A 26,885-nucleotide genomic window follows, 5' to 3' on the forward strand; every position below is an offset into this window, starting at 1 on the left:
AAAGCAATAAGCCATGCTTAAGAATTGTCAGAAGGTGGTTGGAACAAAACCAAGCATTATTTGTTAGAATATTAATTGTTTATAAAATATATAAGGGTAACATCTTTGCCTGGAAACAATTTGAGCAGTGAATAAAATCATGAGAGGTATATGAAAGTGGATAGAGAATAATTATTTACTGACTAATGTAAGAGCTAAGGGACATCAAGCCCAGCAGGTGGTAGATTTCAAACAAATAGGAAGTTCCCACAACAGATTGGTAAGCTGCAGAAATCTGCTGCATTATGCTGATGATGCTAGGAGTTGAATTCAAAAAAAGATGACAAACTAAAACAGAAAAACAGCCCCAAAAACACCAAACGAAAGCACTTGGAAAGCTATGTAAAAGAAATGTTACCCTCAATTCTGGAATTTTCTTGGGAAGAAACTGGGAGACTGAGAGAATACGGAAAAAAAACAGTTTGCCATGTTCTTATTCTTCTCTGGAGTCACTGTTTGCTTTGTCAAAGTCAAGAGTACTGCATTACATGAGTGGTTTGTCTGACCCAATAAAATCCCTTTTATGTCTTAAGGAGAGAATACTTCTTACATTAAATCAGGAACAGCCAGCTAAATCTTTGTAAATTAATGAATAATGGTAGCTTTATTTAAATTAAATGTTTAAATTTAGAACGTGCTTGTACATTCATTGCCACCTTAAGGGAGGTCAGTGTCCTAAAATATACTTACCTTGTGATACTTAATTGCACTAAAATCACTAAAATACTGTCAAACATCTGTACTTTTTTTTTTTTTTTTTTTTTTTTGCCTTTCCTGTGCTACAGGCCTGTAAACTCTGGGGCTGAAGTTTAGAAATGTGCCCTATTGTGTTATAAGGTGGCAACAGTTCTTGTTGTATGGTCCATGGATGGGCTGGTTGGAAGTATAATGTATTTCATAGTGAAAATGAAACCTAAAATTTGCATCTTTTGAAGCCTAAGATATGGTAAATGACTCATTTTACCCTCTCAGGGAGGCATTGTTGGCAGAAATGGGAGTTGCCATTCGTGAAGATGGTGGAACGCTGGGAGTCTTCTCGCCTAAAAAGGTAAAGACAATTGATCATTTTTGAATCCTGTCTGTCAGTGGCAGATCCACTTGCAGGGAGAGGGTGACGAAGGAACTGCCATTCACACAGGGGTTTGTGTCTCTGTAAGGTGCAGGAGAATGCAAGTGAGGCTCGGACACTTTGCAGAATAAGTTCCTTTTACAATACCTGTCTGGAAATACCTTTATTAGAACACTCTACATCTGAGGATTATTTTGCTCATAGCAATGAAGTTGGGTGCTGTTTGTTGTGTGAAATGACATGACCCAGTGCTTCTAGGGAGCTATGTAAAGCATATTGCCTGCCATAGCTTTCATTGGTCATTAAGGTAGGGAAGCATGTGCTAGCCTGATGTGCTGATGAAACAGGAGCAGTATGAAAAGTTCACTGGGGGATTTCTGATATCCCCAAATGGTTGAATGCTCTGCCTTTAGAAAAAATCTGTGCTGCTGGTGGAAGTGTTTGTAGCTCCTTGCGTGTCTGTTGAATCAATAGCAACTCAGAAATGCAGCCTCTTACATCGTTGCTGTTTACTGGGTGTGACTTTGATGTGCTCTGCCTACTCATCTCTGAGATACACAGAAGAGTTCCAAGTCTTGTTTAGATGCCCTTTCTTGAATTTTTCCAAGGTGGAAAAAGGTTAACAGAAGGGATTGTGATCTAACAAGCCAAACACTGAACGCAGTGGGGACAGGGGAAAGAATGTTTCTTTCAATACATGTCAATAGTTCTATTTTCTGGAAGTTAAAAGGAGCAGAGCTGTGCAGAAAGAGGGCATAAATCAATACTATAAATATAAAATGATCTACTTAAAGAAGCTACCTATGCAGCTAATGCAGAATTAATGAAGTGTAAAGAAAGGAATGCACTTTCTTGTACCTCATATCTTTGAACAGGTAGCATAGGTTAATATTTTAGTGTGAACATTGCTTATGCAAGTCTAATAAATTTGATCAGAGGGTGAATGGGGCCCTATCTGCAGGCATAGGACAGCAGAGTTGGTTAAAATGTTTTATCTTTATGGTAAAGGAGTGCTAGTGTGTTATGTCTGGAGCAGGTAGAGCTCTGGTTAGCTTTTGGTATCTAGTCTAGAAGTGTCTAAGGTTTGTAAAGGTGCTAAATCGTTGAGTGTTCTTTACATTTCCTTCTCTTATGTTATGGATCCTAATCTCCTTTTAGATTTTCCCTCAGAGGCCATCAACTCTTTTTGATGACTCTTTTGATGCATTTTCAGCTGATCAGGTTTGTGTATAAATGCCATCTGAGTGAAGTAGTTGCTTTGGTAATAGATAGTGTTTATTTTTACCCACGTAGGATTTATTAGAAGTAAAACTTCTGACCTAGTCCTTGCTGCTTCTGTTCCTTGCTGTCCTTGCAGATCTCTCATTAGTTCTCCTCGTAGTAATTGTGGCTGCTGTTGTGAAATAGTGGGAGATAGAAAATTTTGAAGTTGTTAATAAAGATTTAACATTTCTGAGGTACCAGTATAAATATAATCATATGCTACTAGGACAGCACTGTGGTTTTACCAGCTGAGCTATAAAATGAACTCTCTAAGGTAAATTTTGCACACTTCAGAAATTAAAAGGTATTACATTGTGCAACCATTATTGAATCTACTGGTTGTGCTTTTGATGACAGGAAACTACTTGAAATGGATTGTGGAAATTTAATTATGTTCTCATCAAAGAAGAGAGCAGGGAAAATTTTTCAGTTCATGCTTGAGGAATGCTGTACAGGAGAATGTTGAAGACCATTGTCCTTGGGTAATAGCAGATCTCAGAAGGAGTAAATAGCAGGTTTAGCCAGCATCATATTTCAAATGGTTGAACTTTTTTATTTTTTTACAAAGCCTTCTGTTGCCTGTGACAGACACATTCAGACTTAGAGCACAGTGTATAAAGTGATCTCACATATCTGTATAGGGTACAGCATGAATTTCAGAGTGTCAAGTAGTACAGTCATAGTGTTGATATAGCAGTTGAGTATGTCTGGGATTTGGTTTCTCAAGTTTTCTCGTGATTCAAGAAGTTCATACAGCTCTGAATGTCTATTTTAATGGTGTGAACACGGTTGATAGCATGGCATATCTCTGGCTACAGTTCTGGGAGCCCTCTTGAATTTTAGGGGTTGAAAAACATCTTTTTACCCCTCCTTTCTGTCTCTCTAGTTAGTCTTCCATTGGGCCATAGACAGACTTCTTCATTCAAAGGGAAGTTTCATTGTGAACAGACAGTAATTTTTGAGCTTCCATAAACTAAGTGCTATTAACGTTTCTATTAAGTCAACTTTTTTGCAGCTAGAATGAGTTGAAGGACAATGTGCTTTAAATGAATCTTAACCAAACTTATTTCATTTTGTTTAGTTGTTCTGAGAGTAACAGAATGAAGGGAGGTTTATTAACACTTTTATCATCATCTTGCATTGTTTAACCAGTTTTGCTTTTCTTTTGTGCTTGTGCTTACTGCTATCTCACTGGCTAGATTTTCACACCAAGGCCATGTGACTTGTTTGCTGATTCCAATGGGGTTTTTTCACCAAAGAAGGTTGGTTTAGTAACTGTAGTGAACTTAAATTTAGAAGCACTTTAGATGAAGAGCTTTTTAGTTGTTTGTATCAGAAAATGATGGTAGTTCTAGATTTTCCTTTGACTTTAATGGACGCTTTGCCAAACCAACTCCTGAAAAAAACAGTTCCCAAGGAAAGCCAAAGTTGATTCCACATGAGTTTCAAAATTGTATTTAAGCACCCTTTTCTTGTGTTGGCCATCCCATATCAAAGTTTACAGAGACTTTCTAAGGAATCATTTTTTTAAAACTTGAAGCTGTAACTATTTCCCCTCTTTGCTTTATTGTCTGAAATATCAACTAATCTGAGCTGTACTTCTGCTGTTAACTTCGTGATGCTCTTCAGTACTGCAGGAGGTTATTTGTAAAAAAAGATGGATTATGGAATAACCTGGATATACATAGAAAAACTGGATTAATCTGCACTCTCCACAGCTGTGGGAAGAAGCATAAAAGTAGGTCCTCAGTTCTTAATTATCTTCTCTTTTTTTGTTTCAGACTCCTCATCTTGTAAACCTTAATGAAGATCCACTCATGTCTGAATGTCTGCTCTACTACATCAAAGATGGTATTACTAGGTGAGGGTTGGTACTAATATGCTGACGTCTGGTTCTTTGCTTGCTTAAGTTCCTATGCTGGAGACACCTTGAGCTTAAATAATAAGTATTCCTTGAGTTACTCAACTTCCAGGTATAAATAAAGCATGAGATTTGCTGTAGGTGCAAAAGTACAGAAATTCATTTCCCTCTATAGTTTACTTTGTGCTTTAGAAGTAATTTTTGCAGTCGCTCTGCTTTATAAGATGTTGATTACTGCACTGGGCAGTACAAGAAAGCAGAATATCACTTTTGAAATATAGGGAAACAGAAGAAATGAAACACTGGAAATGCAGTTTTGATGAACTGAGGATTGAAAACCACAGTGTCTAATAAAAGGAAATGGAATAGGGCTGAGCTTTCACTTCATATAAACAAACTGTTATCCATGCCTCTTCTGCTGTCTTCTTGGATGTAATGCCTTCTCGTCTTTGTAATACGCTTCTATAGCCAGTCACATGGTGTTCTTGGCTGACAGTGTAAATGCCCAATTAATGTAGTTCTGAATTCACATACATGAGACTAAATTTAATTGCCAAAATTGGAACTTAAAGCAGACTATATTCGAAAACTTGTCAAGATACTTGGGAGAAGAGAGGCTGGTTTGCTTAACTCTGGTGCATTAAGCAGTGTTTGGCTGCTTGGTTTCTATTTTCCTGGGGTACAAATGGAGGACAGTACACAGACAGGTGCTGTTGTAGTACTCCAACTTGCATTGGATCTAGTGAAAAAAGTATCAAACTTGTAGAGGATTCACCACAGAACGATGACAATAGCTTAGGGCTTAAGAAATCATGTTAAATTTTGAGTCTAACCAGTTGGCAGTAGAAATATGTAGAGTGATCAGCAGAGCAACAAGTTCATAAACATTAGGATTGAAAATTAAGTTGTCCATTTTTATGGATACCAAATATCTATAATTGCTCAAATATTTCAGTTTGGAATGGACATGAATCTTCATGCTTCTGGGATATAGCCAGCCTTGTTGTCTGAACGCTATGTGAAACTGCTTGTGGCACCAAATTATTCAGCAAGAGCCTACTGAGCCATTTTTGCTTTTTTGTTGAAGTGCAGATGGTAATTATTGGAAGGGATAATTCTGGATGAAATGGACCACTGGAAGTTCCTGTCCCTTTGTTCTCCTCCGCTTCCCTTTGTAGTGAGAGGGGGACTACACAGGGAAGGAAATACCTCAAATTCAGAGGTCTTTAATGTTTCAATTCTCTCTTTTATGTTTTCAGAGAGAGAACTTATTCCTTTTCTCAAGCTATTTTCCTCCAATTTCCAGTAAATCTGTTATGTCCTGTACAACCCAGAGTTAAGCACCACAAACCTTTCACTTGAAGGATAGCCGTATTGTCTTACAGAGTTGTAGAAAGTGTCTGACTTGCTCTTGAAATGTTTTTTATTGGACTCAGGGTTGGCCAAGCTGATGCTGAGCGAAGGCAGGATATTGTATTGAGTGGGGCTCATATCAAAGAAGAACACTGTATCTTCCGGAGCGAGAGGAACAACAATGGTGAAGGTAAAAAACTATTTCTCCTAGTAAAGTGTTGGAAATATAGAAAAAATAGAAAATAACTAGTAATAATTGCCACCTGCAAAATTAAGATGACAATAGTGTTGATTCTCTGGTGGGGTTTTATTAGCCAGTATAGCATGAAGAAGTGATTCACTTTTATTTTGTTATGGTGTTAGTAGGAAGACAGCCTCAATGAGGGTCTGCACACTTAGCTGTTTCTACAAAGTGCTCTCTAAAGTCTCATTTGTTGTTGTTCTCTTTGTAGTTATTGTTACTCTGGAGCCTTGCGAACGATCAGAAACTTATGTTAATGGCAAGAGGGTTGTGCAGCCTGTGCAGTTGCGCTCAGGTAAGAAATGTTAGAACAGATGTTTTTTTTTTTCCAGACTTTGTCTAAGAATTGTTCATTTGTGACATTTGCATCATTGTTTGAAAGTGCTGGGTGCTGTTAAAGGGCAGGAGTATTACCTTCTTGGAGTGAAGCTCTTGAACAAGTTGGTAGCATTTTTCTCTTATCAGCAGGTTTTTTTTTTCATTCTTTGCTGCATTAGCTGTAAGTGTATTTAAATATTCACTGCCACACAGCATCCTGCTTGTCCTTCTGCTTACCCTGATATTATTCTAGTACATTCTTGCCCAAGCCTATTGCCCTTGGCAGTCTCAGTGAGACAGAGCAGACAGACTGCCAGCTGCTGATGGAAAATTCCCAGCTTCCTGGCAAAGCTAAGATATGACCCTCTGCAGGAGTACAACAGCTTCTCTTTTCTCTCATTGGGTTTCCCACTCAGTCCCCTACATTCCTTTAGAAAGGCGTGTGGGGAAAGAATTAGAGGGGAGGGAGTGACTGCTCTAAATTATGCTTTTTAACCCATCTTTTTCAAGACACGATGCTTTCTGTGTCCTTCCTCTTTTTCCTCTCATTTAAAACAAACAAACAAAACCACCTCAGTTATTTGCACCAAGTTATAAGTCAGTATTTGCATGGAATCAAGCATCCTGACGTCAGTACAAGCCTGAACAATGAAGGGCAAGTGTTTTGTTGTTCTGACAGCATATGGCTCATACTGAAAACCATGACTCTATCCTTTAGTAATTACTTCCTTTAAAAAAAAAAAAAGTAGATATTTGCTTTCTGCATCTAGACAATTGAGTTACCAGGAGAATTTAGATATGGCCTTGACATCTTGAAATGCCTGTGTTGTAGTAACATATTCATAAGGCAATTTTGGTTACTCTGGGGATCTACTTACTGGAATATATATATTTTTTAACTACATTAATATGTTCCCTGGGAGAGCAGAGGAATTCCACTGTCTTCCATCAAGCACGTCTCGGGCTCTTTGGACATTTGATATCTCTAGGATTTAGCTTAAAGATTTGATATTACATTTCTTCAGCTCTTCCCACATTAGTTAAAAGAAACTAAAATCCTTGTATAAGTATTACTGATGAGGGTACCAATTAAATCAATGCATATAAACCACATTTTAAAGAAAAGTAAGCTCCATGCATTCCATTCTTTGAAGTTAGACTTTTTCCAAGCTGAAATTTCTGCTAAATTGGTCTTTGCCCATGCTTTGGCGCTGTTGGTAAAGGAGAGGAATGGGACTTAGTGAATGTTTTATTTGCTGCAACAGTTGGTCAGTTTCCAAGTCCATCCTTTAATTTTTGATAAATTTTTCCAGAATGTTTGATTGGATCTCTTGAGGGCGATGCCATCCTCTGTGAGCAGTGCTTCTTATCACCAGTAGTTCTTTCCTGTACAAACCAGACATTCTTTTCTTCCTTGTCACCTACTAATTTGAATGTATTGTAAAATCCTCATTGAGCAATCTTTTCCACTGCCACACGAGGATAAATGGGATGAATCATTGAGTGATGTTTTTAATTGCCTTGGAGTCCTGAAAGAATTAACTTGTGTTGCTGTTTTTAGGAAATCGTATCATCATGGGTAAGAACCATGTCTTCCGATTCAACCATCCAGAGCAAGCACGAGCAGAAAGAGAAAAAACACCATCAGCTGAGACTCCCTCTGAGCCAGTTGACTGGACTTTTGCTCAGAGGGAGCTTCTGGAGAAGCAGGGCATTGACATGAAGCAGGAGATGGAGAAAAGGTAATGGAAAGAAGAGTTTCTTCTTGCAACAAGAACGATACAGCTGTAGGCTATGAGTTGTGTCAGTGCAAAACCTAAAGCTAATGTCTGTTGTATATATGGAAGACTTAAATGAAGCTTCCAAAAGAAACAGAGTTCAAGTACCCTTCTTCCAACATATTCCAGTGCTCGTTCAGACAGTTAATGTCATCGCTACCTCTAGTGAACATTGAGAAAACTTCCCCGATTTTACTTCAGTGCTGTAGCTCCTTAAAAGAAAAAAAAAAAAAAAAAAAAAAAGTTAAGCACCTGGCATTAATTCCCTAGACCAGATTTTGGTGAAGGACTGCACTATAACTTTTAGGTAGTTTCACTTATTTAGTACCACAATAGACGTCTCTTATGTAACAAATTAAATGCACTGAATTGATAGTATGCACGGAACTGATGGATTTGAGTAAATTGTACTTTATTTTAATTTTTTAGGTTAAAGGAGTTAAATAAATAGTAACTTTATATAAAGTATTTCTTTTTAAACAGAACGACTTTTACTCTTGTTATTGTAATTTAGTGGATTTTGTGTTTACATCAACACCAACATGAAACTAATGATATCTGGCTATTTCTGTTCTTCTGTCTGTCTTCAGATTACAAGAAATGGAGATTTTGTATAAGAAGGAAAAAGAGGAAGCAGATCTCTTGTTGGAGCAGCAAAGGCTGGTATGTGTCCTTACTTCACATTAACTATACCTTTGGCCAACAGTAATTCCTGTCCTTGCTTATCTGAGAGTTTAGGAAACCTGCTTGGGTTGTCTGCACAATGCAGTTATCCCTTTGCTTTTAAATACTTTGTGCCTACAATGGATTACGATCAGTGTGAGTGAGCTCCTTCGTGTTAAATTGGGAATGTAATTGACACCGAAGAGGCTTTAATCAGTTCTTGTTGGGACAGGTCAGATTTCTTGCAATGTAACCTTAAAGAAGAGCATTTCTATGCTCTCATGTTTTTTGAAGTTCATTTTCAATAGTCTAATCAGCTACTTTTGGGATGTTTGCCTTGATTTTGATCTTGGATCACCAGAAGGTACTCATTTTGTGCTGCCAAAGAGACTCATAGAACAATGATATGCTAGGTTTATTTTTTCTGAATGATGTCTGAAAATGTTGCTGCATTGTGCATGTTTTAACCCTTCTCCCTTCCCCTGCATGGAGTTCCTTGTAAGGTTCTTAATGCTACACGTGCTGATGGTGGGGTTATGACTAGGGAATAAGTGTGCAAAGGGAACGTTAACTCATTCAGAACAATGGGAATTCCGCCATTTCACCTATTTCTTCTTATAATCAGACTTAATTTATCAGACTTCCTGTTTAAGACTTCAGTCTTTTCACAACAAATGTCTTCTGAAGTTCATTACAAATAGAAATGCATGCAATCTCCAAGCATCCTGTGAATTTTAAAAACACGACCAAGCCCAGAGGTTTAAACCACTGTTAGCCTTCTCCCAAAAGCATATTGGAGCAGAGTACTCTGGCTTCCATAGATAGAAGCTACATCATTTTTTTTTATTTATATTATACGGTGCACTTAAAGCCTTCTGCATCTCTAACTAGAGAGTACTCTTGGGTGGAGAGGAGTTGCTGTAGGCTTTGAGTCAAAGCAAAACTTAGTTCAGAAAGGAGTTTAAGATGCAACTAATATAACGTTACTTCAATTTCATTTTTTAAATTTGTGGAGCTGAAAGCAGTATTGCAAAAAACAATTCCACATGAAAAGAAAAATAGCATCAAGGTTTGGCTGTGTGTCAAAAGAGATGCAATTCCATCCCTTAAATTCTGGTGACAGGCGTGTGCAAAGCTGCTGTATGAATTAAACAAGAGAATTGGCTGCCTGGGGATCCACTTCAAATACGGCTGTGTTGATGCAAGTGTTGTGAAAGGAAATTTTTCTCCCTGTACTTATGATTGGGGGAAGATTTAAATAGGTTCGTCTAATACTGTAGTATAGTTACTACTTTCTTAAAGCTTTTTTTTTTTTGCTGATTATTTTGATCACTTAGTGGGCAAAGGTGGAAGACTATCCTGCATGCATTACCATTGTAATTTCTGAAGGACAGCTTTCCTAGTTGTAAGGATCATAATAAATGTGGTCACTGGTCAGTTCAGCAGGATACTGCTTTTTACGCTGCTTAGTGAGAATACAGCACAATTGCTTGACACATCTTGTCACTTCTGTGTCACTATGCAGTCTGGAATGGACAGGATGAATGCCTTCTTTAGATCTCGAATAGTGATTGGGAAATCTGGGAATGCATTCCAGCTTGTGTACTTTAAAAGTATTTATGTTGCCACAATATCCAGCTACACTGTCAGGTTCTGTATCTTGCTGCTATATAACATTGATGTTGAAATATAAATATTCTTCTTGTTCTAAATGGGATTATGATCTTGGATATAAGATAGTGTTTTCCAAAATGTTTTGGTTTTGTGCTGAAATGCCAACCAATTTGGGCATTTCTTTGTAGTTAGATGTGCTATACAAAAAAGTGAGAACTCTTTTTCCAAAATTTACAACTAATATCTATTTGCCTTGCTGGCATTATTTGGAAGTAGAAATAATCATTCTCCATTTTTCAAATTGAATGTGAAAAGGTGTTTAATAGAGCTCAAGTTATCTTCCAGTTTTTCTTGGTCGTTATGCCCTTGCAGTGACCCCTTAGTGTTAGAATGCGGGTACATACCTATGTTCGTTGGGTTGGTTAATCTCTGAGAACACGCAGGACAATGGCTACGCAGTGTCACTTAGTCAGCTTTTTATAAGCAAGACGTCCTTTACCCATAAGTAGTAATATGGTAGTTCTTGTAATCTGTAAGAATAATCCTGTAGAATTTATGCCTTAACGTCTGAGTAGTTTGTTTTGCCTTTCTGGATGTAGTCTTGAATGCGTAGTTTGTGCAGTGTTTTCCTCCAGGGCATCTTTTATTTCCACTGCAACGTGCAGTTTGTTAGATGCTCTTTCCTTAGGCTGCAAAGTTTGTTGCCTGTAAACTCGTGAGGAGTTGGGTCTGTTTCTAATCTGACGTTTTTTGGCCTGAACTAGTACAAGTTGATTCTCTAGTGCTATTCTTGAATACTGAAGATACATAAGGTCACAAGAAGCTCACATAACTTGATTCTTAGGCTATAGAGCTTGTTGACCATAGGGTAGAGCAATATTTTTGTTACTCCCTTTCATCGTTTCTAAGACAAATTATATTGTATTCCCCATTCTTCGTGGTCCTCTACCCGAAGTCTTAAGTCTAGAAACTTGTGGTGCAGAGTAAACTACCTCAGTTTCCTTTGGTTGTAGAGTAACTGGCTGTTACTGTTCCTGACTTCTAATGCATTATAATTCTCCATGTGAAAAATATGGACATTAGAGGTTCACTAGAGACTGACTGCTGTGTTTTATTGAGGATGATGTGGATCTAGTGGATCACACTAATACATAGGACTTTTTTTATTTGTTGGAGAGGTCTTAAATTAGTAATCCTTTAACAAAACAAAAAAAGGTAGTTTGACTTTAACTCCTGGTTGCAGTAAGCAATAATGGATACGCTTAACTTTTGGTGGCAGTATACCTGAATAAATATTCTCGGCATATGAAAACCCGAAGCACTGCTCATTACAAATGATTTAGCAAAAGATGGAAAACTTGTAATGAAGAAGCAAAACAAACAAGCATAACTCTTAGCATGTGGAAGCTCTAGGGTTTGAGAAGAGGACAAATCAAGGATATCAAATTGAGAATTCAAATTAAACAATTAAAAAAAAAAAGTCACTACTACATTCTTCTGAAACTCGTTCTTCGGACAGTGAAGACTGTTAATGTTTTTGCTTTTTTAAACTAAACAACAAGGTGACAAATGGAGAAAAAAAAAAAGCAAAACAAAAAATAAACAAAAAAACACACCTCTGAAACTCTGATTCTGGATATCCTTTTAGCCTGTAGCAAGTCTTGGAGTATGAACCACTGTCTTCACCTGTCATAGTGGCACTTACAGTCCTTTTAACATTGAAACCTTTCGGCTGCTTCTGTTTCATATTTTCTTATCGTCTAACACTTCTCTGGCTGCTGTTGTAGTGAAGCGGATTCTAAACTTGAGCATCCCTGCAACCATGTGCAACGTTACTAACCAGTGTTAACCTGACTTACTCTGGCTGCTCATGACATCTTCTATGATGGCTGTTTTGTTCACCTACCTGGGGAGGATTTGCTGAAAGAAGCAACAGCAGTAACCAAGGCAAATGTGTGTGGCGGGGATTTGCATGTCTTTGTAGCATGTGTGAAGTGCAGTTGACACTTGATATTTGTTTTTATTTTTTTAATCAGGAACTTTGTTTTTCTTGATCAGTATAAAGAATTTTGGAAGGGATTGGGAGGGAAGAATTTAGATTATCTGATATGTCAAGATGACGAGACTTCTAAGTAATATTAATCTTAATTTAGTGAAGAGAGACAATTTTGACAGTCCATGATTCTCGAAGATACACATTAATGTCTTATCGCTCAGTCTTCAGGGACTTCACTTGTTCTATTTTGATTTTTGATTTAGTTTTCTTTGCCTGCTACTTCTTGTTTAGCTTTTCCATTTTCTTACAATTTTAATTTTGGTTATTTTGGGGCCACTTCTTGATTTTTGTTTTTCCAAAGGATGCAGACTCTGATAGTGGGGATGATTCGGACAAGAGATCGTGTGAGGAGAGTTGGAGACTGATCACTTCCCTGAGAGAGAAGCTGCCCCCCAGCAAGCTCCAAACCATTGTAAAAAAGTGTGGCCTCCCCAGCAGTGGGAAGAAACGAGAGCCTATTAAAATGTACCAGATACCCCAACGCCGACGCCTTAGCAAAGACTCCAAGTGGGTTACCATCTCAGACTTAAAGATCCAGGCTGTGAAAGAGATATGCTATGAGGTAGCACTCAATGACTTCAGGCACACTAGACAGGAGATTGAGGCTCTGGCCATTGTTAAAATGAAGGAGCTTTGTGCCATGTATGGGAAAAAAGATCCGAATGAGCGGGAATCGTGGCGAGCTGTTGCCCGCGATGTCTGGGATACGGTAGGAGTTGGAGATGAGAAAATTGAAGATGTTATGGGCAATGGTAAAGGAATAACTGATGTGGATGACCTGAAGGTGCATATAGACAAATTAGAAGATATCTTGCAAGAAGTGAAGAAGCAGAACAACATGAAGGATGAAGAGATAAGGGTTCTTAGAAATAAGATGCTAAAAATGGAGAAGGTTTTGCCTCTGATAGGGTCTTCAGAGAAAGCTCAGTCAACCACAGCTAATGATAAGTCTCCAAACTCTGACAGTGTAGCGGATGTGGATAAGAAGCCCACAGGTGAATTAAAAAGAAGTGACAATGATGATCTTGCTAAAGAGGAGCGTGTTTCTCAGTTAATGGCAGGTGATCCAGCTTTCAGACGTGGGAGATTACGTTGGATGAGGCAAGAACAGATTCGATTTAAAAATCTGCAGCAGCAGGAAATAGCAAAACAGCTTCGCCGACAAAATATGCCTCACCGATTTATCCCGCCTGAGAATCGCAAGCCCCGGTTTCCTTTCAAAAGCAACCCCAAGCATAGAAACTCCTGGAGCCCAGGCACTCATATAATTATCACAGAAGATGAAGTTATTGAGGTTAGAATTCCAAAAGATGATGATAAAAACAAAGATGAAAGCAAAGAAAAAGAAAGTAGAGCTGCCCCTAAGGACCCTCAGCAGCTGTGGAATCTTTATGGCCCCCAGAGGAATCAAGATAATATCCAAATTAACAGGCAGCAGCTAAACGCTCAGGCCCAGCCTAGCAATCAGCAGCAGCAACCCCAGTTGCGTTGGAGAAGCAATTCTCTCAACAACGGCTCTCAAAAAACCTTGCGGCGGCAGGCGTCGGGCTCGTCCGAATCGTTGCACTCGTACAGCGGGCAGCAGAACCCAGACCTGCAGACTTTCCAGCAAAAGCGCCACATCCACCAGCACCGGCAGCCTTACTGCAATCACAGCACCGGCGGCGGTGCGGAAGGCAGTACGGCAAACTCCCACCCGAAACAGACTGACCGGCTTAACCACTATAACCAGTTTGTGACGCCCCCACGGATGAGGCGCCAGTTCTCAGCACCTAACCTCAAAACGGGCAGAGAAACTACCGTATGATTAGTTGGCCGAGGCTAGTCTCGGGGAGGAGGGGAGCAGGGGCAATGCTGGCTTCTTAAGAAACAGCCAGGATTGGCTTTGCTTATGTCTTGGGTTTGGCCAGGGAGAACTTGAGTAATTCGGCACAAGGTACCGGCGCTTCAGCCCGTTCAGTTTGCATGTGACTTTTGGTGCAGTTGTAACAACCCCGATTGGAAGAACACTGACAAATTGTAAGAACTTTGGTCATAGACTAGAAGATTTGGAGGGAGGGATGTGGAGGGGAGAACTTCTCTGCTAGCTCATTTACCAATTTTTTTGTGTGTCTTGGAGTATTTTTCTAATGTTGAAAATATTGTCTGGAACTTACCAAGTGCTACCTTCCTCCTGTGTTTTTATGTAGACAATCAAAAAAGGAATTTAGTTTATAGTGTTGAATGTTTCTTGTGCCTTTTTTTTTTTTTTTTTTCTTTTTTTTTAGAAATAAGGAAACTGACCATCTGTTTTTAAATCCATCTGGCTCTTCAGTACAATATTTTCCACTCTTAACCCAAATTCTCCATAATCTATAAACGAAATGTTGGCTGACAAGATAACGTGGCTTTTTGTATAGAGAAATGAAGAAGAGCTATTGGGCCACAATCTTACGACCTGAGTAGGAAATGCCTTCTGTCCTTCTGCTCAAGTTCATAATTATTGGTATGAAATTGCTGTGACAGTTAAAGCTGCCTGAATGGAATTTGATGTCAGGATATATATATGTTTGAAGCAATACGTTGGAAATAATTGTTTTCTAATTCTGATTGCATCTCTAAGTATAATAGTTCTTAATTATTATACGGAGATTGCAGAAAGGAACTGGGATTTTTTTAATACTCTGGTGCAGGAAGAAGCCTCAAAGAGCTAATTCTTATTTTGTTTTCAGCTTTCTCAGGCTGTCAGCCTGGGAGGTAGTTGTTATTAAGAAGATTTATCAATCGCTACTCTGAATTGGCTGGGGTAAAGATAGGATAATTGAACTGTTTTATCTTAATGTGATACCTCATGTTAGTGTTTCTGGTCTTGGATTATACCCCTGTTTCCAGACTTTTTTTAATAAAGGAGAAGGTCACATTTAGGAAAAAATAAGATGAATTTTCCTTCTCCCCATGCTTAAAGTGCAAGTTAGTATTTTTAATATCTATTCTGATCTGAGGTGTCTATACTTGCAAGTGATTTGCCATAAAACAAATGCTTGCAATCCCTACTTCAGAATCTTTTAAACAAATGACAGGGAAAATACTGATTAAGCAATAATGTTTTTAAAAGTTTGGGGTTTCGTCTCAATTGGAGAGTCCCGTTTTTGATTACAGACCTTTCCTTCTGAGTTTTTTAAGGTGCAAAACAAAATCAAGCGTACTTCTAAAAAAAACTGTGGACATAAGCATAAGCCAATCTAAAGCTTTGAGGAGAACTTCCTTTTGCTGTTAAGTTTAACTTGAATAAAACTTTAAAAGCGAACTTGGCTACTATACCAGATTCGGCAAGATTGGTCCACTTTGCAGTGCATTTGTACAGTTAAGTGACTTGTGCTGTTTTGCACAAATATCCTTGATTTACTTGAGGTTGCTTTTTTTTTGATTAAAATACAAGCCCTACTGGTAATTGTTACTTCTGCATGTTTCAACATAGCTGTAGATAAGTAGAAAATGCCTCATGCTTACCTTCCATCTTATTTTTATTTCTTGTCCTACTTTTTTTTTCCCCTTTCCCAACTGTGCATGGTATAGGTGCTGGTTGCAACACATGGTAAGTGGCAGCCATGCACCGTTTATGTATAGTTTAATCAAGTGTCACCACTGCAGCCTCTGCACGTGCCTTACTGATAGAATACTGGCCCTCTGATATAGGAGATCCAAAGTCTGACTGTCCTAGAAGAATCAGCTCATCCTACCATTTAGGACTTTTTTTTTTTTTACAGCAGGTTTAATTTGTTTGTCCACCTATGGATTTTCAGTTTGCATTTGTCTCATGTTTGGCCTATGTGAACAAAGGAAACCAAACATAGCCAAAAATGCCTTGATTTTTTTCAAAAAAAAAAAAAAAAAAAAAAGAAGGAAGCCTTATAGATGAGCAATACTTAATTTTAGCCTGAGTCAAAATTGCTAAATGAGATTTTGGGCTGCTAATACTATTGTCCTGGTGCCTTTCTTTTGAGAATTCTGTTTTGAGTGCATTGCACTTCACCCTTGACATGCAATGAGTTCTCTTTCATATCGTCAGAAAGGCTTGGGCTCTCTTACAGATGTAAGCTCTGCAAAATCCTCTTAGCTCTGTACGAATACCTGAGCCAAAGAGGTAGTAGTCGGCGTTAGGGGTAGGCGGTAAGAGAACAAGTCAGGATTCTCTTGTCCCATTTATTCGTTGAGGATTGTGGCTGCCACAAAATCACGACAGGATTTCAAGTCCATGCAAGTACATGTACTAATAGGAGACTAAAAATAGATCCTTCTATTTGATGTCTAAATGCTAAAAAGTTTTTTCCCAATTTACCTCAGCAGAATGTGCTGAAAAAAAATACCCGTAAATGTTTGGATGTTGGTGATGATGAACAATAGGTTGCCATCAGTCTGTTACCCTCCTGTTCTAGTGCAGCACTAGAAAAATAAACTCGTTCATTTTATTGGATGGTTTGACATACCATTCCTTTGAAAAAGGAGTAGTCATTGACAGAAGGGTCAATGTCAAGCGTCCAGCCTGCTCAGAGGAAGCAGGTTTCTTCCTGGGTTTCAGGAGGTTGCTACAGAAATGAAACTTGGGAAGAAATCTTAAAATGATCAGCCACTTTTACTAGAGCATAGTGCCTTGTCTTAAAAGGGAAAGTGTGAGAACTCATGGATCTCCTTGCAGTATTCGGAAATATGCACACCTCTCACTTCAAATTCTGCATTAATGGGGCTAATGAACACTAATACAGCTGCTTTCATAGAAGACTGTGGAAAAGGCTTTCAGGTTAATGGAAATGTGGCATCCGTGATGGGAGTGCTGTTTTAGTGAGCTTAATTGCCATTGCTAAGTGCTGATGTGCTGTGTGCTTTGACAGCTGGCTTGTATCCACCTGTGCCTTAGTGATGATTGATTAAATGTCCTTTAAGACACACTAGGGACATGTGGATTTGGGGGTTGGGTGGGGAAATGCATGACACTAACTCTCCTCTGATTGACTTCAACGTCCTTTCTGACACAATCTTGGGGATCTGTCAAACTAGAGGATGCTATTTTTATCAGTGCGTTCAGCATAGTTTCAATAACACTCACTGTTTGTTCTTTATTCTTTATATGTTAGAGGTTTGTCCTTTATCCTTTATATGTTGACATTTGACTCTGATACTTCCCTTTGAACCACTTCAGGAGCTGCCAAATGAGAATTCTATGCTGTGTGCCCATTTGTACTGTAAAGAAAGCAGTGAGTTGCCTTTTGAATTAAATGGGATTTTCAGATCTGTCTATTGTTAAAGAAAATACAAGTTTTGAATTGTCTTAAGAGCAAGCATCTGCCTCGTGAAAAGCAGAACTGGTTTGTATTGTAACAAGTGCTCTTTCAATAAACTATGAAATACTCTTGTAAGTGTCAGACTTGTCTCAGTACTATACCGTATTGCAGGCTTGTCCTGATTTTATTTTTTGTCTTGGGGTCGATATTGTTCTAGGTGTTAATATTGTTCTAGGAGTTAAATTCAAGGTTTCTCTAATTTTTCCTCAGTCTGAATCTTGCAAGCACATCCACCCTGCTGTTTCTGCTGTATAGTTGTGTCAACAGCAGCTTAAACAGATTTCTGTCTGCTGCCATGTAGTTTATTTAAAACAAATGGATAAAATCATACTGCAAGGGGTAACAAGTCATACTCGTCTTCAGTACTATACCATTGCACCATCACAGGTGGTGTTTATCTAAATCCTGGAGAAAATACAGAGCTGAATGTTCTGTATGTATTTGAAACCGAAGTTTTGTATGCCTCAAATACACGAGGGACTTGCAGACACCACCTAGGTCCAAAGTATCTATGCTGAGATACAGTGTTCTGATGAAAAAGCTGATCCAGTCTGGTCCGAAGAGATTAGACCTAGTCAGGGCGCATAAATTTTCTGTTTTCTGAAAACAATGATTGACATGGCTTTACCTATTTCCATGCCCCTGAGCAAGATAAAGTTTGCGTTCCCTTTTACTGCATTCATGAAGCTGATGATTAAAACACAGTGTGAAGCTGTGCAACCATGTGCATTGGGTTCCAGCGAGTCTCAGGCACGGACCTCCAGGACAGCTGCTTCTAGATGCATTTTTTGTTTGTTTTCTAGCATTTGAGGTACCTTTACGTTGGTACTAACTATCACATGTGTATTATCACTAATCAGATCTGGAAATGCTGCTCAGTAGAGCTGACCACTCCTCAGTCAGTGCTCTGTAAGTGAACCAACCTGAAATTCGTCCATCATTAGTTGCTCAGTGCCAATTACTGCTAAGTACTGCCAGAGTATCAAGTGCCAGGAGGCAATCTTAGTCCTGTTTTTCTGCGTAGAGAAGTGGTACCTATTTTTTCATTATGGGAAAACAAGCTTGAATTCTTCTACTTTTAAAAGTAATGGATAGTTTGTTAGTGTGGAGATTAAAAAAAAAAAAAAAAAGTCTACTTTATTATGCATTATTTGCATTTGTTTGGCTTACCAGTCTGAAAATACAGAAGACAAGAAGCAAGTCTTTGTCTTTGAATAAATTAATGTAATGGGCATGTGGTTTTTCATGCTGGAAGTAAGATGGTGGAATGTTCCTGATTTTTGACCGTTCCCTCTGCAGCTTTCCAGTTTTTCTGAAAGAATCTGATCAAAGATTCTATTTAAATGCTAACTGAAAAGCTCTTCCATGGAGCTGTTGTCCAACACATTCTTCATTTCTATAATCTAGTCACTCAAAATGACACCTGCAGATTATCTCCTTCAGGGTGCAGGGAAATAAATTGTTTTGCCTTTCCTTGCAAGTAAGAGAAGCTTGTTTCTGTCACTTCCCAGCTGACCCCTTTTATCTTGGTTTCAAATGTAGTAGTGTTATCTACAGAGGTGGTTGGGGAAGAAAAACAGTGCCTTTGTTAATGAATTTTTAAGAATACTCCTGGGTATTTTCAGGGCTATAAATAAGTCTGAAGCTGATTCCATAAATCTAGAGTAGCCTCATGGTGAATTAAGAATGTCAGGAGTAATATCAAAAGAATGATTTATGCCCATTCTGTCTGGTTCTTTTGCTGCTGGGCTGGGATTTCCTTACGTGTGCTGTATGTAGCCATCATGGAGTCAGTGGAGCAGATACTGATGAAGAAGGAGGGGGCATTTTAGCCCAATAAAATTTCAAGAGGGAATTAGAAAAATTAAAATGTGGTCTCATATGATGGTCTCTTATGAAGGCCATATATTTTTAATAGTGTGGTTTTCTCTTCTGAAAGCCATGGGGCATGTAAGGATCTTAACTAATTGGAAATCTTGTACTTTTGATGTGTTGTTCTAAGAGCACAGCTACCATTTTTTAATGCTATCTCCCAGAAATATTACTTAAAGGAACGCCCTTACAATTTATCTTCTCTAAGTACTGTCTAAAGGTCTTTCTGTATGAAATGGTGTTAAATTTGATGTGATTCTGTTATGGCAATGTCAAGTACGTTGAATATTTGCACCCTTGCCACTGTAGGAAAAACCTGTAAGAAGCCAATTTAATGTGTGTAGTAAATGCCAAAGGATCATCTTTTTAAAAAATAAATTCGTGAGGTAGGCTCTGAGACCAGGAGCTTAGTATCTGTTCTAAAAACCTTGTAAGAGTTGCAGAGAAGAGTAGTTGTTATAAAAATAAATAAACAAACTGAACAGCAACAAAACCAGAAAACAACGTTGGGACGCATTCATTTTACTAGCAAATAATAAAAGGGTCATAGTAGCATCTATTTCAAGGTGTGATAAAGCTGAACAGGAGGAAACGCTCTTGTCCCAGAAGGTGTTGAAGTGCTGAGCTGCTTGTTGTGCAGAAGCCTCGGCACAGATCTCTCTGGCTGTGTGCCAGGGCAGGTTGATGGTTGCCTCCCAGGGATGGTTCCCACCTCCAAATTGTTTCCTTCCTCCAGTGCTGGGATCTGCCCTTGTCCCGTTCTGATTCCTGGGTAGGTCAGAATAATTTCCCTGATCAATTTTGCTAAAATCTGAAAAATAGGATCTAAACCCTTCCTGCAAGATGAATCTGAATCGTTCACTGGGGCTTATTCCTGTATATTCCAGTATTTTGTAAATATACGTATGCCTAGGGAACCAGGTCATACAGTCCTTTCCATGGAAAGAACAAGGCTTGGCAGAACTTCCTGAATCTTTCTATTCCACACCTTAAGCCAATTGATTGTCTTAAGGTGTGGAATAGATATAGAGCAAACACACTTCTTCCTTAAATAAGCTCAGCCTTTTTGTCCTGGAAGTGGTATTTCATGTTCTATTAAATACAGCATGAGAAAAGGATACTTGCCCCCTCAAAAAGGAAAACATAATTTAAAACAGAATCTTTTTTCTAGAATTTGCATTGCTTTTTGATACAACAAAATTTAAAACAGTGGTGCTGTAATCCCCCTGTTTGAGAAAATGAATTATCTTTCCCTTTATTAAATTTATTTCCATACCTTTCTCTATGTCCCTCCAGTGTACCCATAAGCGGGTTCCCAAAGTCCACTTCATCCAGTCTTTAACAAAAATTCCTAAACCTTTTCATCTGACACATATGAGCATGGATATTTGATGATTTAAAAACAACACTTCCTTAGCTGTGTTGGCCTCTGTCTACCTTCTTTCCATTGTCCCAGGACAGGCTATCCTAAAACACTAGATGTTGGTATGTGGCCTCTGTGTGTTAACAGAAGTGTCTTCTTATCTCTGTTCTTTGTCTGTCACTCCATCTGAGGTTTTTGTGTGTCTCTTGACTGTTCTTGCTTTTGTCTGTCCTCCTACACAGTATCTCCTCTTTCCCCACAGGACTATGAGAGTAAGCTGCAAGCCTTGCAGAAGCAGGTAGAGACACGGTCCTTGGCAGCTGAAACAACAGAGGAGGAAGAAGAGGAGGAAGAAGGTGAGTTTGAAGCTAAAATTAATTTTGGACACAAGCCTGAAATAACAGTTGCTATAGTCTCTTGCAAGAGAAAACAGAACGGAAAACTTGCTCTGGAAAGCTGTGAAAGCCTTTATTACCTTGTGGATCTGTAATTTTCACAGCATAGGAATGTAAAATACCTACTCATAGAACATTTCACATCAGCAGTAGATATACATCCTCAAATTCAACTGATATACAAACTAGGTTAGTTCAACTATAAGCTTAGATTTGGTGATCTTGAACTTGGAGTCTGTCTCATCTTGGTACTAACGGGGTTAAAGTGTCCTTAAAATAATACTATTGCCTTTGTTTCTTTGTCCTGATTTTTGAAGGTACTTTTTTTCCTTTGTAGGAATTCTTATGTACTCTGACATGCCTGACTAACTCAATTTCTGGACAATGGGTAGAGCTTTATTAGTCCTGTAATGCTTGCTTTCATTCCAATGTTTTAGTATTTGGCTTTAATAATTGCTAATTTAAACTAATAGGATTGGGATTTGTTTTACTTTCTATGTTCCAAATTCTATTACTTAGCATTATATCTCCAATACCAGTGGTAAGAAAAATTGAATCTATTTTTTGTCACTGAATGATAAAAATGCAGATCTTTGTTTTCTGGTTTTAATCCTGCAGAAGAGGTGTTGAGAACTTGATGACAATATCAGCGATAAGTAATTTCATGTGATGGCTTAGAGAAGAAGCCACAGTGTTTTTATTTTTTTTTCTTTGCTCTTCTAGTGCCCTGGACACGACATGAGTATGAACTTGCACAGTGGGCTTTCAGGAAATGGAAATTCCACCAGTTCACTTCACTGAGGGACCTACTCTGGGGAAATGCAGTGTATCTGAAAGAAGCCAATGCTATCAGCGTAGAGTTAAAGAAAAAGGTTAGAAGCATACAGAGCATCTTTTTGAAATTTCTGATTGACTGTGTAATCCTGCTTTAAATGCTCAGAGTCACTTATCCTTAAAGCTAAATTTATTTTGGTTATTAGTTTGGGTTTTAAAGGGTTCAGAAAATCACGGATCTCTGTGATTCAGTCTTCTGGTTGAATGAATATTCCATTCAAATCTGTTTGATATATTCTCCTCTTCATTTCCCTTATGCTGTTCCTGTCCATATTATAAACACATGTGCGTGCCCATTTCCCCCTGGGGCCTCTCTTTTCCTTGTTGCTTTTAACTTCATTTGGTCACTTGTCTCTCTAAGACAAGTGGGTGCTGCAGGGTGTGCTAAGTCTATAGTTTTCTGGACCTCTGCTAGTTGTGATAAGAGCAAATTATGTGTATTCAGCTGAAAAATGTTTTGTGCCACTTTAGACAAACAAAATCATGTGACTTAGCAAAAGCCTATTCACAGAGGTGAAAGTCAAACTTTCTTCATATCTGCCTTAGGTTATATCTCTATCCCCCATGTAATACTGTTATCTGATTGCTCTGAACTTTGTTTTCTTTTTGATTCAGGTGCAATTTCAGTTTGTCCTGCTGACAGACACCCTTTACTCACCACTGCCACCAGAGCTTTTGCCCACAGAGGTGGAGAAGAACCGGGACAACAGGCCTTTTCCCCGCACAGTGGTAGCTGTGGAAGTCCAGGATCTAAAGAATGGAGCAACACATTATTGGTCCTTAGAAAAACTCAAGTATGGAAACATTACTGGAGAACAGAGTTCTTTATATCCAAGGAGTTTCACTGAAAAATTTCATCCCTTGCTGCTCACTCTGTTATATTTGGTTTTATGTGTCCTCCTGAACGCCACCTTTCTAGATAGTACAGTGTTATAAATACCAGCTTTCTGCAAGCACTGCCTTAAATTACTCTGCAATGTTTTACATAAAAAGATGCCGAAATTAGATGTCAAAAGAGCATAATTAGAAGTTTAAATGAAATCCAAGATATATGTAGTTTTCTGAAGTGATTTTGCCTTGTGATTTGTGGACTTAGCCTACAGATATTTTCTCCCAATCCCTTCCATGCAGGGGATTTGTACTGCAGAAAAGGGGTACTCACTTTGTTCTTTATTCTCCCTATTCTATGTGTAATTTGGTATAGGTGAGTTTAGTTCACCCAACGTTGTGGTGTCTGCTTTTTTGTCTGTTTTTTCTTCCTTACTCTGTTTTAATTTTTGAATCCTGCTTTCTTTTGTGCAGGCAGAGGTTGGACCTGATGCGGGAGATGTATGACAGAGCTGGGGAAATGGCATCTAGTACGCAGGATGAAAGTGAAAGCACAATGACAGGCAGTGACCCCTTTTATGATCGCTTTCATTGGTTCAAGCTGGTTGGAAGGTATGTGGCGATAACCTCAGCTCCTGGTATGCTGAGAGCTCTCATCAGTTTCTGGATGGGTTTTGTCTTGGAATGTGGTTATAAACTGTGTAGCCACTTAGTGTCAGTTGTGTGTGTTGTCTTGCAGGGTTTTCTGATAGACTTAAAGTATAGTGAAGAGCAGAAACTGTTTGTTATAACGTTGCCTGTCATGGTGTAACTTTGTAGAATCAGATTTGACCATACACATTCTAAGTAAATCCTTTAAAGAGGGTGTCTAGCTAAAGTTCTATCTCACGCCATTGGAGGAGAGCACAGAGAATATGAAGGACACTGGAAACTGATGGGAAAAGCAGTCCAGCACCTTATTTACATCTGTTGTTCAAATGATTTGGTTATTTTCTTCAGAAATACAGAATATCTAATGGGGTTCTTTAATGTTTCCTAATGTTGGCTGCATCTTTATGGTATTTTTAATTACAGAAATGCTACATGTTGGAAATAAGAATTGTAGCTCTGTTAAATGGATGTGCTGTCAATGTATGTTCACCCATGTTTGTATTCATTTTTTGTTGCTTTCACTCAGTTCGACGATGCCCTTTTTCCTGACTGTTAGTGATCCCTTTCCTTATGTTTCATTCCAGTTGAGACGGTTTGAAGGCTTTGCTTGTTGTTCAGGTTGGCTCTGTGCTGATGGCAACAGAGGGCTGTTAAATGAAGCATTTTTCTTTCCCCTCCCTGTGTTAATTGGTGTTCCGTTAACTGATATCTAGCTCCCCCATTTTCCATGGCTGCGTGAATGAGCGTCTTGCTGATCGCACGCCCTCCCCCACTTTCTCCACGGCTGACTCTGACATCACCGAACTGGCTGATGAACAGCAGGATGAGATGGAGGACTTTGATGATGAGGCCTTTGTGGATGATACCGGCTCCGACGCTGGAACTGAGGAGGGATCAGACCTCTTCAATGATGGGCACGACCCGTTTTACGACCGATCCCCTTGGTTCATTTTAGTGGGAAGGTTGGTGAGGTTACTGTGAGAATGGCCAAAAGGGACCAGCTCTTGCTGTAGGCCGCAGTGTCTTAGCTTTGTGTTGCACTGAATGTCTATTAAGCCAGCCAAAATAGCCATATACGTAAATTGGCATTACAAGAGAATGAATATAGTTTAACACTAAGGTTTAAAATCCCATTACCAGAGGCCAGGAAGGCCTAAGTAATAATTGAGGAAATAATCTTAGATGTGACAGTGTGATTAAATCCACTTCTAGTTATATAGAAGTCACAATATAGAATGTATTTGATTTTGCTTGTGTGCAGTATTTAAGCTTTATAGCAATGCTCAACTTAGCCATTGCAAGCTCACAAAGATAGTATTGTAGTATCTAACTTTCTTCTGTAGAAGAGAATCTCAGGATATGGTGGAAGGTCTTTAAATCCATTCCAATAAATCCGTTTTTGGAAACCTCCACTAATGTCTGCTGTGTGGGAAGAGAAAAGATGGCGTGGGGAAAGGAGAATGGCCCTTTCTGGATGAGGAAGAGTATTCCTTGATTATTTGATTCTGATATCTCAGATTATGTATGACTCTGAGTAGCATTGTATTGTGTAGCGAAAGGTTGTCATCATTAAAAATCATTGGCCGTTTATGTTTGTTAGTGTGTTCCCCGTGCACTGCTTGAATTTCTGGACCAAGTTAACCAGAGCTTAACTTTATCCTTTTCCATGACTGTAAACAGGGAGGACATCCTAGTCAGGAAAGTGCGGTTTCCTCAAGTGCTGGAAACTCACTTGCATTATGAAGGAGAAACAACAGGATCCCCTAACTGCTATTGGTAAAAATGGGGGCCTGAGTTTGTTCTTCTGAAAGGAACATCAACAAAAAAAGCTTTTAGATGAGTTCAGTGGTACCATTTGTGATTTAAGCTGGGAACTTCCTTTACCTTGTTTTCAAAACAAACTGCAGTTACTAAAAATGTAAGAAACTACAATAGTCCTCTTTTATCTCTGCGACTTTATGCCTTTATGTGCAGTGTCTGATAATGTTTATAACAAAATTTAATTCTTTCAGGCCAAGAGTTATTTTGGGGAAGCCATTTATCTGGCTTGGTAATGGTTGTGAGCTAGTGAAAATGGCAAAGACCAGGCTGCTTTCTTGTGACAGTGCTGGCACCCTGGGCATTTGCCTGTTGTGCACGTTCCTTCAGAGCAGGGCACTCAGTGCTTGGGAGAAAGTTGAACTATTCATCTTCATTTCACAGACTCTTCAGGAAGCACAACGCAAGCTGAGCAAATGCAGTGTCCAGTAAGAACCATTGTGCTTCCTGGCAATTACACAGCCTGCTTCCCCTTTCCATGTATTAAAGAGAATTTTGAGCTCTGTCTCTTTAGGCAGATGTGTGAAGCTGCAGCAGCTCAGGAAACTGTCCTGACCCGTGTGAGCTAAACGTATTAAAGAGCTCTGCTTGGGTTGTAAGCTGTCTTGAGGAGTGAAACTTAGTTCATATTTCTGAAGAGAGCTGAGTGACTTTTTCCCTATTTGTTGGTTGAATTCCATGTGTTTTCCTAACACGCTGCTTCTGTCAGCAGAAAGCTGTTTAACACCACTTAGCAGAAACTATTTTGATTTTTCAGGGTCCTACAGTATGAGAATTCTACTTTTGAACAACACATCTTAGAGTATCAGAGGACATGTCAATCTACATAGTGTCTTGAGCAGAAGATAGTGTTCAATCCATAACAAAATCAACAATGTGTGCTTTTAACTAACTGTGCACTGTTTTACATGTTGTGGAATGTGTGGAAAAAAAGGAGATCATTTTTATTTTCCTTTTATCAGCAATAGTGAGCCCAGGTCATGCAGGAGAGGATGAGGATAAGAGACTGATCATTCAGTTACCCAATTCCTTGAGCACCACAGTATTGTAATTTTTTTTCCTGTGCTGTGCTGGCCTTTTATTTGTGCTATACTTAAAGAAAGAAGAAAGGGAAAAAAGAGCTGGTCCCTTTAGCCATCTCTTCTGGCATGCTGGGATGTCTTTTAAAGCTGATTCTTTTTAACAGCGTGACTTATCAAACAGTGATGTTTTTAAGGGAGGTGGGAGAGGGTTATGGGACATTTTATTGTTGTGTTCATTTAAAAACGTGTTGTCATTTTGAGTGACTTCTGTTGGTTTTCTTTTGATTTTTTCCAAGTATTTGTGTTTGTTAAATTTCATTTCTAGTTTTTGTTGTCAGTATGCCATTTTACCTCACCAATCTTTCTGCTAATACAGCTCCCCCCTTTTCAGTCTGCTGGGCTAAGGTGCAGGGGGACACTTGCATAGCGTGTGTTCGGGGAGAAGGAGTCCTCCCAGATGTGGGGAAGAGGAGAAGGAGAAGCTTAATACTTCATCCCCTCCTAATTTAACACTGTCTTGTAATGAAGC

General features: G+C 38.8%; 1 protein-coding gene across 7 annotated transcripts in view; it reads left to right on the forward strand.

Annotated features, from left to right (window-relative positions):
• KIF1B (kinesin family member 1B) overlaps positions 1-26,885 on the forward strand; it is a 95,578-nt gene that overhangs the window by 40,335 nt on the left and 28,358 nt on the right. For 5 of the 7 annotated variants that reach the window (XM_082777094.1, XM_082777095.1, XM_082777097.1 and 2 more), the window contains 10 exons: positions 1,012-1,087; positions 4,153-4,232; positions 5,669-5,775; positions 6,038-6,121; positions 7,706-7,886; positions 8,513-8,585; positions 21,071-21,164; positions 21,927-22,075; positions 22,653-22,831; positions 23,340-23,477. In XM_082777094.1, the coding sequence (XP_082633220.1) occupies positions 1,012-1,087; positions 4,153-4,232; positions 5,669-5,775; positions 6,038-6,121; positions 7,706-7,886; positions 8,513-8,585; positions 21,071-21,164; positions 21,927-22,075; positions 22,653-22,831; positions 23,340-23,477 (1,161 nt within the window). Of the gene's footprint in view, positions 1-1,011; positions 1,088-4,152; positions 4,233-5,668; positions 5,776-6,037; positions 6,122-7,705; positions 7,887-8,512; positions 8,586-12,556; positions 17,649-21,070; positions 21,165-21,926; positions 22,076-22,652; positions 22,832-23,339; positions 23,478-24,229; positions 24,479-26,885 lie in introns of those variants that run through there. The other 2 variants (XM_082777100.1, XM_082777099.1) reach the window with 2 other exon arrangements.

Source organism: Aythya marila (assembly GCF_965140915.1).
Source record: "Aythya marila genome assembly, chromosome: 21".
NCBI lineage: Eukaryota > Metazoa > Chordata > Aves > Anseriformes > Anatidae > Aythya > Aythya marila.